This window comes from Daucus carota, chromosome 2 (genome assembly GCF_001625215.2).
Source record: "Daucus carota subsp. sativus chromosome 2, DH1 v3.0, whole genome shotgun sequence".
In the NCBI taxonomy this organism is placed as follows: Eukaryota; Viridiplantae; Streptophyta; class Magnoliopsida; order Apiales; family Apiaceae; genus Daucus; species Daucus carota.
The window spans coordinates 56,975,927-56,994,668 of record NC_030382.2 but is presented as its reverse complement, the minus strand read 5'-3'; the positions used below and the strand labels follow the sequence as shown (position 1 = coordinate 56,994,668).

General features: G+C 33.2%; 3 protein-coding genes across 3 annotated transcripts; all 3 read left to right on the top strand.

Annotated features, from left to right (window-relative positions):
- Window positions 1–8,355: 8,355 nt before the first annotated feature.
- Window positions 8,356–9,078, top strand: LOC108207853 (protein NDR1). Its single transcript, XM_017378283.1, has one exon. The coding sequence runs from the start codon at window positions 8,356–8,358 to the stop codon at window positions 9,076–9,078; it is 723 nt and encodes a 240-aa protein (XP_017233772.1).
- A 6,009-nt stretch (window positions 9,079–15,087) lies between these two features.
- On the top strand, window positions 15,088–15,697 carry LOC108208413 (protein NDR1). The gene is made up of 2 exons (XM_064086950.1): window positions 15,088–15,621; window positions 15,668–15,697. The coding sequence occupies exons 1-2, from the start codon at window positions 15,088–15,090 to the stop codon at window positions 15,695–15,697; spliced, it is 564 nt and encodes a 187-aa protein (XP_063943020.1).
- A 607-nt stretch (window positions 15,698–16,304) lies between these two features.
- Window positions 16,305–18,742, top strand: LOC108208399 (short-chain dehydrogenase TIC 32, chloroplastic). The gene is made up of 7 exons (XM_017378932.2): window positions 16,305–16,464; window positions 16,901–17,132; window positions 17,226–17,459; window positions 17,553–17,631; window positions 17,728–17,812; window positions 17,971–18,017; window positions 18,139–18,742. Exons 1-7 carry the CDS (start codon window positions 16,359–16,361, stop codon window positions 18,307–18,309), a joined length of 954 nt encoding a protein of 317 aa, XP_017234421.1. The 5' UTR covers window positions 16,305–16,358; the 3' UTR covers window positions 18,310–18,742.

Genomic DNA, 18,742 nt, shown 5'->3' with positions numbered 1-18,742 from the left:
AGTCTTTTATAAAGGAAGCGCAAATACTTGTTGAATTCACAAGTCTTTGAAGATTATTTATGTCAAATAAATTGTTTCACAGATTGATTTATATCTTCTATATAAAAGTTTTTGGTGAATAATTATTTAATTAAATTTTAGTAAAATAGGTAACGGTTTCAAATTAATTTCTTGAAGGCAAGCGATTCATGCGAAGGAATGGGACTTTTTTTTCTACTGAGATCTCTTCTATTTTCTCTGAAATCTACAACTTTAAAACAGATACAGCATTTTTAAAATTTTAAAATGGCTCATTTTCAAATATCAAACTTAAAAAATATAGTTAATATTTTCTTCAAACAAAAAAAAAAAATGTAGTTAATATCATCAGACCCGCGAAGTAATTTTATAGTCCTCTGTCCCTTTATATATACTAGCCTTTGCCCCCGAATCAGAGGCGGTAATATGTAGTTAGTAATTTATTATTATAATTAAAATTTTAACATCATTTTATTAGTATTTTAATATTAATGAATTGATTTATAATTAAATTATATTGACCAACGGATTATATTTAAAACTATATATTTAATATTTTATTTTTAATATCATTTTATTTTTTTATGAAATATTATATGATAATACATTATTGTTTTTAGTATTTGAAACTGTTTAACAATGTAAGAGAGTAATAGACCTTTATGTGAGGTAGATTTGTAGTTGCGAGAGAGAGTACCAAAACAAAAATTATAACTAAAATAGAACTACAAATTATACTCATGTTGGCTTATTATAGTATATTATAGATATATATTTTTAATTTTTGAACAATCAAATTAATTATATTTTAACTGAAATTTACATGTATCAAAAAACAATATAAATTATATTTTTACAAAAAATTATTTAGTCTAGTTTATTAATAAAAAAACTTCAGATATTATAAATAATGAACCGATAACTTATAATATTCAATTAAAATTTTATCAATTTGACTCGTTAAAAATAAAAAATGAACATCAATTAAAATTTTATCAATTTGACTCGTTAAAAATAAAAATGAACATTTAAAAGAAACTGTGGGAGTAGTTCAATATTTTTATTTAAATGTTCGTTAACAACCATGAGTGACTTTTAGTACGAGGTATAGAGTTGACTTTCTTCGTCAACTTTATTTTTTTATGTTATAATACGCGGAAATGGTACCATTATTGTTGTTTGTTGGATTTGGCTCAATTGTTTAATGGTTCGTCATATTAATTGAATAAACGTCTTCTTCCTACTCAAACACTGCGAGATGATGATTTAAGTGATAATTTTAAATAATTAGACGATTATTCATTTTATTTATTCCTTCTTTTACAATTTGGAAACAAAATTAAGTTATAATATAAAAATTAATGTAATAATACGAGTATATTTGTGTAATATGATTAAGTGATATATATCCTGTTTATATTTTTTTCATGAGATTGAAGATAGTGCTATATGTTATCTGAAGTTTTGCTTTATATATATTGTACATATATAATATAATTTAATTAATTACGAATTATAAATTCTCAAAATTTCGATTCTATATATATTTTGTTAGGCAAAAATCTTCTATACTTAGTTGAATTATGTAAATAATTTAATCCAAACAGATCAATTATTAAAAAATTTAACTACCATACTGTACCGGCAAACATCATATTATAATCCATTCTGCAAGTCAGTTTTTAAGGTTGCTCGATCATTTTCAATTATCAACTTGTAAATACTATAATACTATACTCATCATGTGTGTCAGCTCTGACGAAATTTAACAGTTTTTCAGAAATTTGTAAGAAATACTACAGAACATTAGTAATTTAATTTGTCGAACATCAATCACATTTAATTATTTTACAACATGAAATCAACAAAGCAATATCGAGTCATACCACACAGGCACACAGCAAGCATCATTCCGCTGGTAGCAGAATTAAGCACCAATTACAACAACATGAAACGCAAGGTCTTAGGTCTGAAGAATAGACGGATAATTCAGACGCTAACCGGCTTCTGATTTGAGCCGACTGATCGACAACTTGTTGCTAGCTAGCCCAGCAATTCGGGAAAAAGGGCAACCCAGCAGCAGCCGGAAAATGGTGACAGTAAAGCAAGTATTACAATGATAAAACAAGCAAACCACAGCCAGCCACTAATATGATCCACGATCAAATGCTTAAGCTTAATATCTTTCTTACTTACTTTCTTCCCCGTGAGTTGATCAACCTCCACGTCACACCACGCCATGACCTCAAGTCTCTTGCTTTTGATAGCCGTAAAACACTCAGCGAACCTAACTGCAGTTGCCACATCCACCCGAAACACAACACTGGACGACACTGAAGGTGACAACGACAACACTGAAATTCCTCGCCATGAAATCCCAGGAGTCGTTACCACATAATCTTCTCGACTGGTCTTCTTTCTCATTCCCTGGTGAAATCCTGGAATGGTGTAGCGGCCCACTCGGACAATATCACTCTCACTTGTGTAATAAGAGAAAGTGAGGTTGAGGTTATCATAATAAAGCCCATTCCATTCTGCTCCATTTCCAAGGGAGACTTTGAAGTAAATAACGGACTAGTTCAAGTCTAAGCCGTTTGTGCTTTCGACGCTGGCTATGCTAAAATCTTCAATAGCAATGGCAACTGGACTTTGATCTACTATAAATATTTCCAACCACATCAAGGGAGGACCGACAATAAATATTATTGGGCCTCAGCCCATTTGGAGGATAAAAGCCCAAACCCAAGCTCAAGTCTTATAAATACAAGAAAGAAAGATTAGATAAGGGTTGGAATATTTGAGAGTAAAAGAACATGTATACTTGGGGGACTCTATAACCCTCAACATTTGGCGCTAGAAGGAGGGGCTCTCGCTTTTCCAACCACAAAGCTCATATCTCCGATCGGAAGGCTACTACCGGAAACGAGGATGAGCTCTACAAATCGCCGCCAGATCCGGCGACGAGAGAGATGCTCCCTGTTTCCGAGAAGCCATGTCTTGCAACCGAAATTTCTCCTTCAAATTTCTTCTCCAGGCGTTTGTTTGATGAAAACGACGAGATGCAGGTCAGTGAGGAAGAAGGCCCGACGGCTTCTGACCCCGCTGGCCGGATAAAATGTCGTCGATCACGACGATGCCGTGACCAGAGGAAAGGATGAAGAAATCTGTCGCCGGAGAGAGCACCAACGAGACCTCAACGAAGACATTCGAGATCTCCAATGAAGAAGCTCTGTTCCGGCATGCTCTACGTTGCTTGGCGATCTGTTTTCGGATACTTTTGTCATTGTTGTTGAGCTAGGTGCCACTACGGTGGCTGATCTATGCGCTACCACGGTGGGTGATATACGAGCTGCCAAGCTAAGAGATCCGATGCCACCAAGTTTGATAGAGACTACATGAGGAAAATTAGATCTGAAAGAAGAACTAATATGGAGTGAAGGCTGCTTGGAGTGAATGTTCTCAGATCTGATCGAAAAAAGAGGCGTGGAGCCACTGAACCGAGATAGTATTGAAGTTTTCAGAAAAGTATCTAGAACAGCCTCTAAGTGGTTCAACGATTTGCCTCTATACTCTATCGCCTCTCGTATTTCATCGGCTCACCAGCTCATTGGCTCTTTGGCCCATCAGCTCACCATAGATCCAAATAGCTAGTACTCTGGAGCCTAAAAGGCTGTTCGACGATGCCTCACCGCAAGGATCTGTTGCCATCCCGGTATTTTCAGACCCTACGGGAGGTGGGAGAAGACGTGGCCCCAAGAGGACCGTGCTAACATCACAAGGCAAGCACGCATCGACAAGCGATGCTCGCCTCCATCTTGAAAAAATTAAGGCCAAAAAAACGTGAAGAGGGAGAGAAAGCTCACGAGATGGTTAACCTCGAAGACGGGCTCTAGGCCCTAGGTACTATATTTATGGAATATAGTAGCTTGAAAGTTTTAATTTGATTTTGTTTCAAATTATTTAATTATGGGAAAGAGTAGCACACAAGTCTCTGTGCACCTATAAATACCCCTGTAGATTGTAGGTACCTCTATAGATTGTAGGATTTTGGATAATCTAAACATAACTTCTTCTTTTTCAATACCACAACCCTACCTCTCTCTGGTGATAGTTCTCTTGCTTGCTCGATTTCTAATAAAGGTTGTTACAAGTAAAGGTAGTTATATACCGCTATGTTGGAGTCGACAAATCCAAACACGAGAAAAGAATATAGTCTTGACATAATATTGATGGATGATATCAATAAATTAATTGTTAGTGATATATGTTTGTTGGGTATTATTTTATAATATTTGTTTTGTTTTTCGGACATGTTTTTTGTTGTTAATTTTTATATGATTTACTTTGTATATATGAAAAAAATTATTCATGCATTATCTGTTTGCTCCGTTCAAGCAACTTAAAATTTTAAGTGAATGCTATTTATACAGTATTAAGATATAAAGGTGCTTACAAGTAAGGGTAGTTATAGACCGTTATCTCACGGATTTAAGTTACATGTTTTTGTGCACAATCAATCCAAAAAAATTGGAGTAAGGTGACAATGTAAGAACATGATTACTTTTCAATAAAAAACACAAATAAAACTAAGATTCGTCGTGTTTTAAATTGTTAATTACGTGTATAAATTTATTTTCATTTTTTCACTATGAATTATAGTCCAATTTCGCAATTTTATATATTAGTATTGGTATTACATCAAAATTTTTATAATATAAAATTTATTTTATCATACAAATATTAATTTTAAAACATTAATATAATTTTTATTGACATCCATAAAATTATTTTTATAGGCCGCCGCAACGCGCGGCTTATCAACTAGTCATCAATATAAGGAGAAGCGAGTGGTGTGTAGGTGGCGCCTCTCACATCGCTCCGTTCTATTCTAATTTTCTGGATTTTTTGGATGAAAAATATTAAAAATTAGAACTACCTTCTTTAGTTTCGGGTATATTAAAAACAAGTTTCAGAATCTAATTTTGTTTTAAATTATTTATGGAATATAGTAGCTTGAAAGTTTTAATCTGATTTTCTTTCAGATTATTTAATTATAGGATTATTTATGGAATATAGTAGCTTGAAAGTTTTAATCTGATTTTGTTTCAGATTATTAGCTAGGGGCGTGTAGGTGGCGCCTCTCACATCGCTCCGTTCTATTATTCTAATTTTCTGGATTTTTTGGATGAAAAATATTAAAAATTAGAACTACCTTCTTTAGTTTCGGGTATATTAGAAACAAGTTTCAGAATCTAATTTTGTTTTAAATTATTTATGGAATATAGTAGCTTGAAAGTTTTAATCTGATTTTCTTTCAGATTATTTAATTATAGGATTATTTATGGAATATAATAACTTGAAAGTTTTAATCTGATTTTGTTTCAGATTATTTAATTATGGGAAACAGTAGCACACAAGTCTCTCTGCACCTATAAATACTCCTATAGATTGTAGGGTTTTTGATCATCTAAACACAACCTCCTCTCCCTCAATATCACAACCCTACCTCTCTGGTGATAGTTCTCTTACTCGATTTCTAACTCGGAGGTGCCGTTCTTCTTCAACGATAAGTGAAGGCTGTTTATACATTATATTCAACGATAAGTGAAGGCTGTTTATACATTATACAGTATTTAAAAAATAAAGGTTGTTGGAAGCAAAGGTAGTTATAGACCGTTATATTGGAGTCGACAAATCCAAATACGAGAAAAGAATATAGCCTTGACATGATATTGATGGTTGATATTAATAAATTAACTATTAGTGATGTATGTTTGTTGGTTATTCTTTTATAATATTTGTTTTGTTCATCGGACATGTTTGTTGTTAATTTTTATATGATTTACTTTGTATACAGAAAAATATTATTCATGCATTATCTGTTTGCTCCGTTCAAGCAATTTTTAAGAGGGTAGTTATAGACCGCTTTCTCACATATTTAAGTTAGATGTTTTTGTGCACAATCAATCCAAGAAATTGGAGGAAGGTGACAATGTAAGAACATGATTACTTTTCAAAAAAAAAAACAAATAAAATTAAGATTCGTCATGCTTTAAATTGTTAATCACATGTATAAATTTATTTTCATTTTTTCACCATGAATTATAGTCCAATTTTGCAATTTTATATATTAGTAATTGGTATTACATCAAGATTTTTATAATATAAATTCATTTATCCTACAAATATTAATTTTGAAACATTAATATACTTTTTATAGACAGCCACAAAATTATTTTATTCTACAAATATTAATATTGAATCATTAATATAATTTTTATCGGCCGCCGCAATGCGCGGCTTCTCAACTGGTCTTAAATAATTAGATGATTATTTGTTTTGTTGATTTCTTCTCTTACAATTTAGAAACAAAATTATGTAATAGTATAAAAATAATATTTAAATAACCTGATAAATTTAAAATAGGGGACAAAAATTGTAAAATAAAAACAACAAGTTTTATAAAAACACCATTTTTCTAAATTTAAAAATAATATATCATTAATATTTAGAAATGGAGAAAACGAGTGCACCGTAAAAATCATTTTTAACGCAACATGCCAACGAATCAAAAACGAAACAAGACATACCCCAAAAATTGGAGACAATCAACCACCCAAGAAAATAGGTATGATAACAAGATCACATCAAAAAGATTTAGATCTCGATTTTATTGAAAACTATTATAATAGAAATTAAAGATTTAGAGATGGAGAAAACGGGATAAGAAGATGGATGATGGATGTGGATTTGATGGAAGAAGGGGCGGAGAAGAATAGATGATAGTTATAATGGCGGCCAACTCTCATCAGGATTTTCTGGAGAGTCGTTTGTTAATTATAAAAGAAATATACATTTCAGTTTTCTATATTGAACCGAAACAACGTACTCAGTTTCGATTAGTAGTGGTAATTCCCACGGATAAAGAGTTGAAACAGTAAATTTTAATACTCTTTTTGTTATGAAATATAGGTCGCTTAATTTTTTAGCACATACTTCTAAGTCCTTTGACCGCATAGTTAAAATTATTTTTATTAAATTATTTTTTCTCCAAATTACAATACTAATCATATATTTTTATTCAGAAAAAAAATTTTAAAAATAATAATTTTAACTATACGGTCAAAAAACTTAGAAATGTGTGTGAAAAAATCAAACGACCTATATTTTAAAACGGAGTGAGTATTTCATTTAAATGACTGTGGAAACTCGTATTATTTGAATAATGCTGTAACTGCCCGCATTTGGAGGCCTACACTTTCTAATCTCAAATTTTTATATTTGAATTGCGCTCGGAGATGGAACTCATTAATATTTAATATGTAAAATAATTATGATGAAAATGTTGTAAAGATATTTAATTTTAATATTATAAGAAAGATTTACGTTTATTTTGATATGTTTTAAAATATAAAAATAGATAAAACATCTCAAATAAATAAAAATATAAATAATAGTTGGGACCAGGTACTAACATACCATTGCCGAGGTCAGTTGGATTACCTTCAGAATGAACAGCGAGACCCTTTTCTTCCTTTGTTAAAAGAAGTCTACGTTCTTGCTCTTTTCTGGTTGGCCTTGAAAGCACAAAGAAATTAGCTATTCAAATCCTCATTGCATGCGCAAACAACTAGCGCATTCAAAATCATCATTGCTTGATGGATGAGTTTCTCTTAAAATTGTTTGGTAAGTACTTGATTGTTTAGTTTTTTTTGTCGCAAACCAAAATATTTAACCTAAAAAGCCCCTCACCTCAAAGTAGTCTTCTCAAAATTAATTTTTTGGATCCAAACCTATATTTCAATCCGCTGACTAATCAACTCTAATATTAGTGGATTCCAACGATCAAATGAAAATCATGTCAGAGGCTGAGTAATAAGGGCACGGCTGCCACTCTCCTGAATTCACTCCATATTGACCGGCTCTCCTAAGTCCTAGCCACTCGTCACCGACTAAATAAATTGCAGGATAATGTGCATGTGAGGTAGAGAACAGGCAGCTGAGTAAAAGATGAAGACTTGGAAGACCAGTATTGCATCTACATACTCCAAAAGTCGTCGATCAACTGAAAAAGTAAAAAACAAAGACTAGAATCGAACGTAAATTGTTGCCTCTCATTCAAGAAAACAAAGAAAATTTAAGGCGGGATTATAATTTGTTTTAACAGCTAGGTTGTCAGTTGTGTAGTTAATCAGAACTTTCCTAGGAAACTGCCGTTGCTTTTCTCGGTGGGTACGTCATATAAATAACCGAGGGAGCACTCCTACAAGTGAAGTGAATGTTTTCATTTTTCAATATCCCCAAATCTATATCCCAAGAAATAAAACCAAAAGATTAATGGGGCGCAATATTGAGCGAATGCTGGACCCAAGAATTCAGTATGCTAGGTGTTTGTATTGGGGGATAGTGTTCTTATTTTGTACCCCTCCTTGGATATGGATAACCTTATCCTTTGCAGATCAATCTTCAATTAAGTTTTCCATCCAAGAATTTCACATAGCCGGAGTTGAAAGTAGTGATGGATCCAACTTGAACCAGTCCATCATCTACTTCAAACTTAACCTTGAGAATGATTATGAGGAATTGGGAATTTATTACGATAATCTCAACCTCACTTTCTCCTATACAACTCAAGGTGACATTGTCCCATTAGCCAACTACACCATACCAGGGTTTCGCCAGGGCAGAGACGCGGAGACGGATCGAGAAGGTTATGTGGTCACGACTCGGGGGATTACATTGCAAGAAATTTCCAACGTGTCAGTTTCGTCGAATGTTGATTTCAGGGTGGATTTGGCAACTGCAGTGAGGTTCAGGCACTATATTGCGGGGATTAAAAGCAAGAGACTTCAGACAATGGCCTGGTGTAACGTGGAGGTTGATCGAATTACTGGAAAGAAAAAGAATAACAACGCTATTGAGCTCCAGCATGTGGTTATACGGCATCCTAGTGCCTGGATTAGCTTTGCTTATATCATCGCGAATTTAAGTACTCTTGTACTAGTATGTTGCCTGGTTTTCATATGCTTTGGGGTTTGCGATCGACTATTGCAAGGGTAACACACTATAATTGTTTGCTCAATATAAGAAATAAATTTAAGGCTAGTGTTTTAGTCTTGTTTAGTTTTCACTTTTCATATATAACTGGGACTCTGATCTGTTCTAAAATGGTAATTGTCTTTTTGTATATATATTGTAATTTTCCATGTACAACACACTAAAGGAATTAGCTTTGTATCAGATCGACTGAATATAGCTAGCAGTTGACAGTTGTGTAGTACATTGATCTGATATCCTGCGATTTTTCAATAGATGTGAGGTTCAATAGTGGCTGGATTGTCTTTGCTTTTATCATCGTGCTGTTAAGTACTCTTGTAGTGCCTTGCCTGGTTTGTATATGCTTTGGGGGTGTTTTCGACTGTTGCATAACTGAGGATTGTTTGCTCAATGTAAGAAATAAATTTAAGGCTGGTGTAGTAGTGTTTTAGTATTATAGGGGTCGTTTGGGTGAGTTTAAAATAAGTGCTTATTTATTAAAATGATTAAAATGTTTGGTAAAGAAGTAAAAGTTCTGAGAAAAAAACTAACATTTGTAACTTATAAAAAGTGCTTCTGCGTTTTTACAAAACGGGTCAAGAAAACTTTTTGAAAAAGAAGTGTTTGGGAATTACGTACTTTTATATTTTCAAATAATTCATGATCTTTCGATCATTTTGTCTATTGAATCTCCGATCCGTTTAACAAATTGCAGGTCGTTTTTAGTGTGCATAGGTTTGCACATACTCTTTGGCAGATAATGTAATTTCAGGAATAACATTTCTAATTTGGTGCATTCTGTACTCGATTATTCGGTATACCACTAAACGTCATAAGTTAGAATCCATTTGATGTTTTAAATATATGAAATAATAATTGATACCTGTGATTCACAACCCTCAAATATTGCATTCTTGAGACACAAAACGAACGAACAATCTATTTTCTGGGAACATTTATAATTTCAGTGTCTACCAGAAGTGTATATATATACATGCAAATACCCTTTCAGCCTCACCAATTTATTTAATTAACTCTTGTTTCTCAATCCTTTGCATTTCTTAAATATTAAACAAAATTGTTTTCTTGGCAAAAAAACAAAATTGTTTTGACATTTAGTTCTCTTCGTTTAATTTTCTTATATATCATATCTTTAATGTAACACTAGCAAACAATCTCTCTTCTGCATAGTTGATGACTACTGTAAACCCTGTCCGTAGGTTAGACCAGTGTTATTAAATAGGTAAAAAGAACCTGCTAGTAATTTCATATTGTATATTTTGAGAACGAGAAGAAATTAAAGACAGTATACCAGTTTTTGAACCATCTAATTATCTGAACACTGTAATTTCCCAAATTTACCGTTATTAGGTTGTTAGAGTAGTACTAATATACACTAAATTAGCTCCCTTCGATGCATGCATAGTCGTATATATAGGGCTGTTCACGAACCGAGCCGAGCCGAGTTTTGACCGAACCGAGCTGAGCTTTAACTTTTTTTCTGACGAGCCGAGCCCGGGCCGAGCTTTTTTATCGAACAAAAATTGTGTTCAAGCTCGGCTCGTTAACTAACGAGCCGAACACGAGCTTGTTCGCGAACAAATACAAGCCGAGCCGAGTCGAGTCGAACCGAGCCGAGCCAGAAAAAAAATAAGAACAAACCGCTAGTTGACTCTTAAAATAACTAACCAAATATTTTTAATTTTTTTTTAAACTTTGTTTGTATCACTAAAATGTATATATGTTAACATCCATACGGTTGGATCAGTAAGAAATATTTTTTAAAATATTGAAACACTAAATTAGGATTAAACACTAGTTAGCGATACTAGTTAACCTTCTACTTGACTGTTAAATAGCAAACCATATAAAATTATTATTTTCCGAAATTTTGGTTACATCACTAAAATATATATATATTAATTATATGTTGAATTCTGAGTTCAATAACATATATAAATTATAAAAAAAACCCGAAAATATTACATTTTTTCGAGCTTTAACGAGCCGAGCTCGATCCGAGCTCGAGCCGAACATACTAAAAGCTCGGCTCGAGCTCGTTTACTTAACGAACAATTTTTTGTGTTCGAGCTCGTTAACTTAACGAGCCGAGCCGAACGAGCTCTTAACGAGCCGAGCTCGAGCTTGTTCGCGAACAGCTCGGTTCGTTAAACAGCCCTACGTATATATACCATGTGACTTAGTACTAAACATTAGAGCATCTCCAACGGGGTTGGCTATAATCGTTGGTTAAATTGAACCTGTAAGACATTATGTAAAATTTGCTGAACCTGTAAGACATTGAACTTTAATGGTATTAGCTATATTGGTTGGCTATAATTTAAAAATAGAATGTTATTAATATTTTAGTTTGTTAAAATAGAATATATCAATTTAATATGGTAATAAATGATGTGCAATCATCCTACAGATTTCTTACAGACCTGTAGAGGTTCGACAAATATATCCATCCATAGGAGGTTGGCTAAAATTATAGACAACAGCTACACGTGGTTGGAGTGTGCTTTTTTCAACATATTGGCTATATTTTTTATATATGGTATGCCAACTCATTTTTTACCTAAGAGTTTTGCAAGATTGGAGATGCTCTTAGGGTGGTTAGATCAGATCTACTTGTAGAAAAGAAACTCTTAACATCTGGGTTAACATTTGCATATGAATTTTAACTTAAAGTTTTTGTTATATGAGCATGATGCATGTATGTCGGTGATATTTATTTTTAACTAAAAAATATTTATTTGCATGGATATTTTGTCAATGACTTTTTCTTAATGTATTTATTAAATAAATATATATTTTATTCTTATAATTTTACATTAATTATAATTCATATAATCAACTCCACATTCAATCATCCACTCGATCATCCATCATTTTTAATTAATTATTATTATTCTTTAAATAATAAAATTATCTTAAACTGATTTAAGTTATTTATCATATTGTGATATAGGCTTTAAATTATAGAATTATGCTAACCACAGATCCTGCTCATGCTTCAAAGAGACCGTCTATTATAAATCAAGATTATCACTGGAAAAGCTTCGCAAACAAAACAGAAAAAAAAAAAGTAACTCTTGAATTATGCATCTTGATCGATCCCCAGTTTATTTAATAATATTGTTGGAAGACCTAACAATTAAGAACATGAGTCAAAAATAATATTGCTGACGACGTATACGTTGCATCGAAAAATAAAGATGAATTACGTCAATAAAAGTTCGCGACGGAGAAGGGATGATATATCGAAATTAGAATTAATTCTCTCTCAAATTAGGGTTTTGAAAGTCGACTCCCAAAACTAGCTGTCACTTCTACATTCTTCACTTTCATCCTCTTCATCCACTAAATCCTTTTCACTCTCCCATCTTTTCCACTATTTATCAGTTTTCTGTTTTTCAACAAAATCGAGTATTGCTTAAAACTCGAAGATTCTAATCGAGTTTTATTCTTGAATCTGTTTCGGATTTGAGCTTGGGCTTGATTGTTTTCTGAATAAATCAAATCTTTTGAAATCAAAGATCCGATTGTGTTTTCCCGTCTCGCCTTTTGGCGTGTGTTGATTTAGTACCCAATTTTTGGGTGTTTTTGCGTTGTTATATTTGTGATTGTTATGTCTTTCTGTGTTATCAATGAGAATGATTGGGATGGAGTTTTGCGAGATTTGGCTTATCGCATCGTTAATTTTTTCGGCATGTTTATAACCGGCTCCCGGCATGTAGATGCTGGGTATGCTTGGAACGGTGGCGATCGTGCTCACCTTTCACAAGTTATAGTTCATTATTCGAGGACTCTTGTTCTTCATTACTTAGTTTTTACAACTGAGAACCGCAACAACCATGGAACTATTGTGAAGGTGAATTGTGAAGCTACCATTTTCGGGATTGATGCAGGCTGGATTACTCGAGAAGCCTTTATATTCATTTTCAGAACAATGAGACTATTTGTTTAGCCTGTTTTATTGTTTATCAACCAGATTGCATTGTGGGGATTTGTCCAGACTTGTTTTAATTTAATGGGGATGAATTTACATTTTGTCAAAAACAAAAACAAACTCTTATAACGATCGACTTTAAGCGATTTGTTATAATTTTTACACACTGCACAGAAAATAATGCATGTCCGTGGGACTCTTTTCTCCCCTTTAATTATATTTTTAATTTAATAATCTTTTTACCTTATAATTTTTTGACAATTATTTATATTTTTGTCATTTTTAAGACTTGATTAATCATATTTTTAAATTTTAAGTATGATCTTATATTTTAAGGTAGTAATTAAAATTAAAATATATAAAATATTTGACAACTGATATTTTCATATTTTATGTATATTTAAATCATCAAAAGATATATTTATTTTTGGAGAGGAGAGCTGCAAACAATTATTTACCTTTTAAACCTCGTCTCATTTATTAATTACAAGTTCAAATTGTAATGAATAAAATACACACAAATTTAGCTGTCACGTTAGGACAAAAACAAGTTAGGTTCAGATTCAATAAAAATATTATAATTATTGCACTAAAAAAATAGGACATTGGTGAATATTGTTAATTTTTATAAGACACATCCACGTTTATCCATATTTAATCAAAAGTTATGGATAATATTTAATGAAAATTAATTATAAAATATATTCCAAAGTTCTAAAAAAAATTCAGTTTATAACTAAAAAGCCCGGTCTTAATTGGTCGTCAATTAAATTAGATGAAATAATTTATTTAAACAGGAGCATTAATTAAGCAAACAATTTGATAATTTTCACAACAAGAAGAAAGACAAAAATGGAACTCTGTATTGATTCGTAGAAGAACTGCAACTAGGAAGAAGAACGTGAGACTAACAAGCTAACATGAACAAAGAAAAAACTAACTTCTGCAAAGGGTCATTAAACTCATCGGCACGACTTCATGTGCGGTAAATTAAACTCGCCCATAGGTAGAACTAGTTTTAAATAGAATTTGATAATATATTAGACAAATAAAATAGATAAGGTTGACATAACAGTTTATGTAAATCCACAAAGTTACAAATATTGGGTCGGTAGAGTATTATATTTTACACTTCTTTGTTTGTATGGATCATCATGCCATGTTTCTGTTGACATTTTGATATAAATACTTGAGATTCTAATTATTTAAATCGTGGGGTTACTCTGTAATATTGCTGGCATAAGCACTAAGAAAACGAGTGCCAAACAATAATACTGTGTTGATGTACATGTTGCATAAAAAAGAAAGATGAATAAACTCGGTACAGAAGGAAATTAAGAATAGAGACCAATACTTTAACTGTCTGTACAATACAGTTTAAAATACTCAAACAAAAAGCTATGCACTCTGGGAGCTTATGATTAACATGGTAATACTTGTTTCAAAAAGGAACAAATTAATGCTCTAGTACGTATATTAATAAATGCTTTATCAACAATGAACAAACTGAGACTGATGAATGGAACAGTATCTAGGCATCAGTTGTTTCCAGCTTGGTAATTTTCTTCGCTAATACTCTCTCCGTCTCTAAAAGCTTTTCCCGTTTGATATGTCGGGACTGTTCATGTTCTGTCAATAATATTCACGTAGCTTAGGCTATCATCACTTTGTTAACTATAGAATCTTTATAGCATGGCTATACTAAAATATTTAAGACCAATCTATATATATACTCCCCTTAACAACCTTTTTTTATGAAAACAAACCCCAAAACAACTTTTAGTTTGTCTGTACGTACGTTTATCTATAATTAAATAGAATGACTAAGAGCTCAAGTGGCTAAGAGCTTATCCTTTGTCGTCCCAGGTTTTGAATTCATCCTGGCTCACCCGGAACACCGTGTATTTATATACGGATCCAAATGAGAGTGCTTACTATATCCAAAAATAAACAAGGTCCGAAGATCAATGGCCGGTAAATGGGAGGCTCTTCCGGACCATAATTTCCAACTCATAGCTTGTCTGACTTTACTCTCGATGTTTTGTCTCATCCCTCCCTGGATATGGGTAAGCGTACGTATGGTGGATCAATCTCTCATCAACTTTTCTATTCAAGATTTTTACCTGACTGAAACAGAAAGCACTAATGGCTCCGGCTTCAACCAATCTGTTATTTTCTTCAAACTCAAAATCGCGAATGACAATGAACAAAGGGGAATTTATTACGATAACCTCAACCTCACTTTCTCTTATTACACAAGTGAGAGTGATATTGTCCCAGTAGGCTACTACACGATCCCGGGGTTTCGGCAGGGCATACAAAGCGAGACTGATCGAAGAGATTTTGTGGAAATTTCAAAAAACGTGTCCGTGTTGTCGTTATTGCCTTCGGTATCGTCGGATATTGATTTTAGGGTGGATCTAGCAACTGCAGTGAGGTTCAGGTATTTCATTATGGGATTTCAGAGTAAGAGGCTCCAGGTGATGGCGTGGTGTAAGGTGGAGGTTGATCGAATCACGGGCAAGAAAGCGAATAAAAAGGCTATTAGGCTGAAGCATATGATCAAAAATCATCTTGGTGGCTGGGTGATCTTGGTTGGTGTTATTCTACTGGTACTCACGCCTCTGTCATTTTGCTCGGGTTACTTGTGTGTTGCAGGTTGTTCCAGATCGCGAGCTCGGCGAGTGACTCATGCTCCGCTTAATTAGTTGGCTCAAGAATACGAAGTTGCTGGGGGCTAGGGTCTGAATCTTGTTCGTTTGGCTTACTTTAAACTGTTTTGATATTTCGATTTCCAGAAGTTAATTAAGATCTTTGTAAAGATTTTAATTTTATGTCAACGTAATTGGTGCTATAATTCTGCTACGAGCAGATACGATCTTGTACGTTTCGTTTATTTTGAATTGTTTTGATATATTTTAATTTAAAATGTGACTTTTTATTTAATTTCAAGCAAATATAATAATTAATTAGAATATGTTAAATCAGTTGAGAACATTTATAAATCAGTTTTACAACAGTATACAGTACATTGCTTGTGTAATTCTCTTATTTTCGGAAGGAATTTCGGTAACATTTATATTAAATTTTTCTCTTATTTTCGGAAGGAATTTCGGTAACATTTATATTAAATTTTACAACTACTTTTTAGTGGCCTTCGTGCACCCTATATATAGTCAGTCATTTTAACTTGTGCTTGAATCTTGTGTATTCGTGAGGTCACTATTATCTTAGAACTATAATTCCGGCATGTTGATTTAGCCAACCTATAACACAGTACTGTCATCTCTTTGATAACATTCATACGTATACAAACAAGGAGCCAAGAGGCCAGCAAACAATTCAAATAATGTGGATTTTCGGACTCAGAGGAAAATCAGGCTTCTCCTCGAATAACACTGCCGAGGATGTCACGGAAGGAGTTGATGGAAGTGCCCTTACTGCCATTATTACTGGTAATCACTTTGTCGTCTTTCTCTTTCGTGCTAATTCTGCTTTAATTTATATAGTAAACGACATTTTTTATTATTTTCTTGGAAATGTGTATTAAGAAGAAGATGTATCTGCAGATGATAAGGATTATGACCCGCAGCTGTGGATAGATTAACAATCACTTTCTCTGGGGCGTGCTTATTAGCACATGCTAAGCAATAAAATTTATAAATTTGACTCATTTTGATTGGCTCATATTTCTTAATAATGATGTAACTCTTGCATATACAACAATCAAAAGTGAAAATCAAAAGTGCTTAGTATGTGCTGAAGTGCCCATAAACACACCAGACAAACCCATTAACAATTCAGTCATGATTTACGATATTCTGGTCTTACATTGTTTTCGGTGGAAGAATATTTTTAAAGTGAAAATCTAAAATTTATATGCGAATTTAGGATCAACAAATGGGATTGGATTAGAGACTGCGCGAGTCCTTGCATTGCGTGGAGTACATGTAATAATGGCAGTGAGAAATGTGAAAGCTGGTGAAAAAGTTAAAGAAGATTTGCTGAAAAAAATGAAGGATGCTAAAATTGATGTAATGGCACTAGACCTCAACTCACAGGCTTCGATAAGATCATTTGCTGAAGAATTTATCTCCAAGTCTCTTCCTCTTAACATCCTTATGTAAGCGCTATGATGCTAAAATTTATTAGTATTTTTTATTCTGTTGATATGTCTCAAACAAAAAAGAAAATGACATCATTTTATTACATGCAGCAACAATGCAGGGATTAATGCACCTCCTTTTACCCTTTCTGAAGATGGATATGAACAGCAATTTGCAGTTAACCATTTAGGACCCTTTCTTTTGACAAATCTTTTGCTGGATACCATGAAAAAAACGGCAAGTGAAAGCGGAATAGAAGGAAGAATTGTCAGTGTTGGATCCGCTATGCATGCTTATGGATACAAAGAAGGAATCCGCTTTGACAAAATTAATGATGAAGCAAGGTGAGCATTGATGCATGTATTTCTACACACACACTAGTTCTTGAACTTTATGTTGTTGAATGGCATAAGTGACTACTACGTATCATTTGCCAGTTATCATCCCCCCAATGCGTATGCACAATCAAAGCTCTGTACCATGTTGCACACTCTGGAGCTTGCAAAACGTTTGAAGGTAAAGTACTACCAGATGTTACTATCTTAATTTTGCTACTATATCAGCTAGCCATGTTGTGTCCTCTTGTATTGAATTATCCGTCATAATCATTAGGAGGGAGAAATTAATGTTACTGCAAATGTGCTCCATCCTGGCATTGTTGGTACAAACATTTTCAAAAATCGCGGTGCTCTTAATAGTAAGTCTTCTGACCTTTTTCTTCACACACTTACTCGCCAGAAAAATGAGTTACAGCGAAGTGGTGGTAGTGTGTGCTCACTGACACACACTAGAAAATCCATTATATGTATACTGGAGTATAATTTACGACCTCGTTATTCATATGCTCAATTGCAGAGTTCATGACCGTGGCTGGGAATATTGTATTCAAAAATATTCAGCAGGTGATTGTGTTTAAAAGATTATTTCTTACAACCTCTTAAAATTTTGATTATAGTAATAATATTTCGCAAAATTTTAAAATTAATCTAATCTGTTCTGCTCAATATTGGGTATTATAAACAGGGTGCATCAACTACTTGCTATGTGGCACTGAATCCGAAAGTTAAAGGCATTAGTGGTGAATACTTCGTGGGCAACAACATATCAAAGTCTGCTACTGCCATGGCTAAGGATCCAGAAATGGCCAAGAAACTTTGGGAGCTCAGTGAAGAAATGACTAAGCCCAAGTCATAAATCATTGAGTTTGCTATGTGGTGAATGATTTCAAAACTACATATAGAAAAATATGAGCAATCAAGTCCATCAGGCCTCACAGCAACCTCAGAGGCTCATTTGTTTTAGCGTAATTAGAACAACATGCATAAAGATTATCCTGACTGAATAAGTTGAAATTATTCACAAATAAAATGAAGCTCATTACTTTTTCTTTTTTAGTGCCTAGTCTTAGCGGATGACTAGAATTAGTTGTATTTGATCGTGATTGGATAGCAAAAATAATAAGCAGCCATTTATCTGATGTTCCAGTATCACAAAAAGAATGGCATCTGTATTTTCCATGTATATGTTTTCATGATACTCAAAACATTTGTTTTCGAGCTCTGCAAAATATCGACCTGGGGTATGCAATTGCAGTAAGCTCTTGCGTTACTTATAACATCGATTCGGC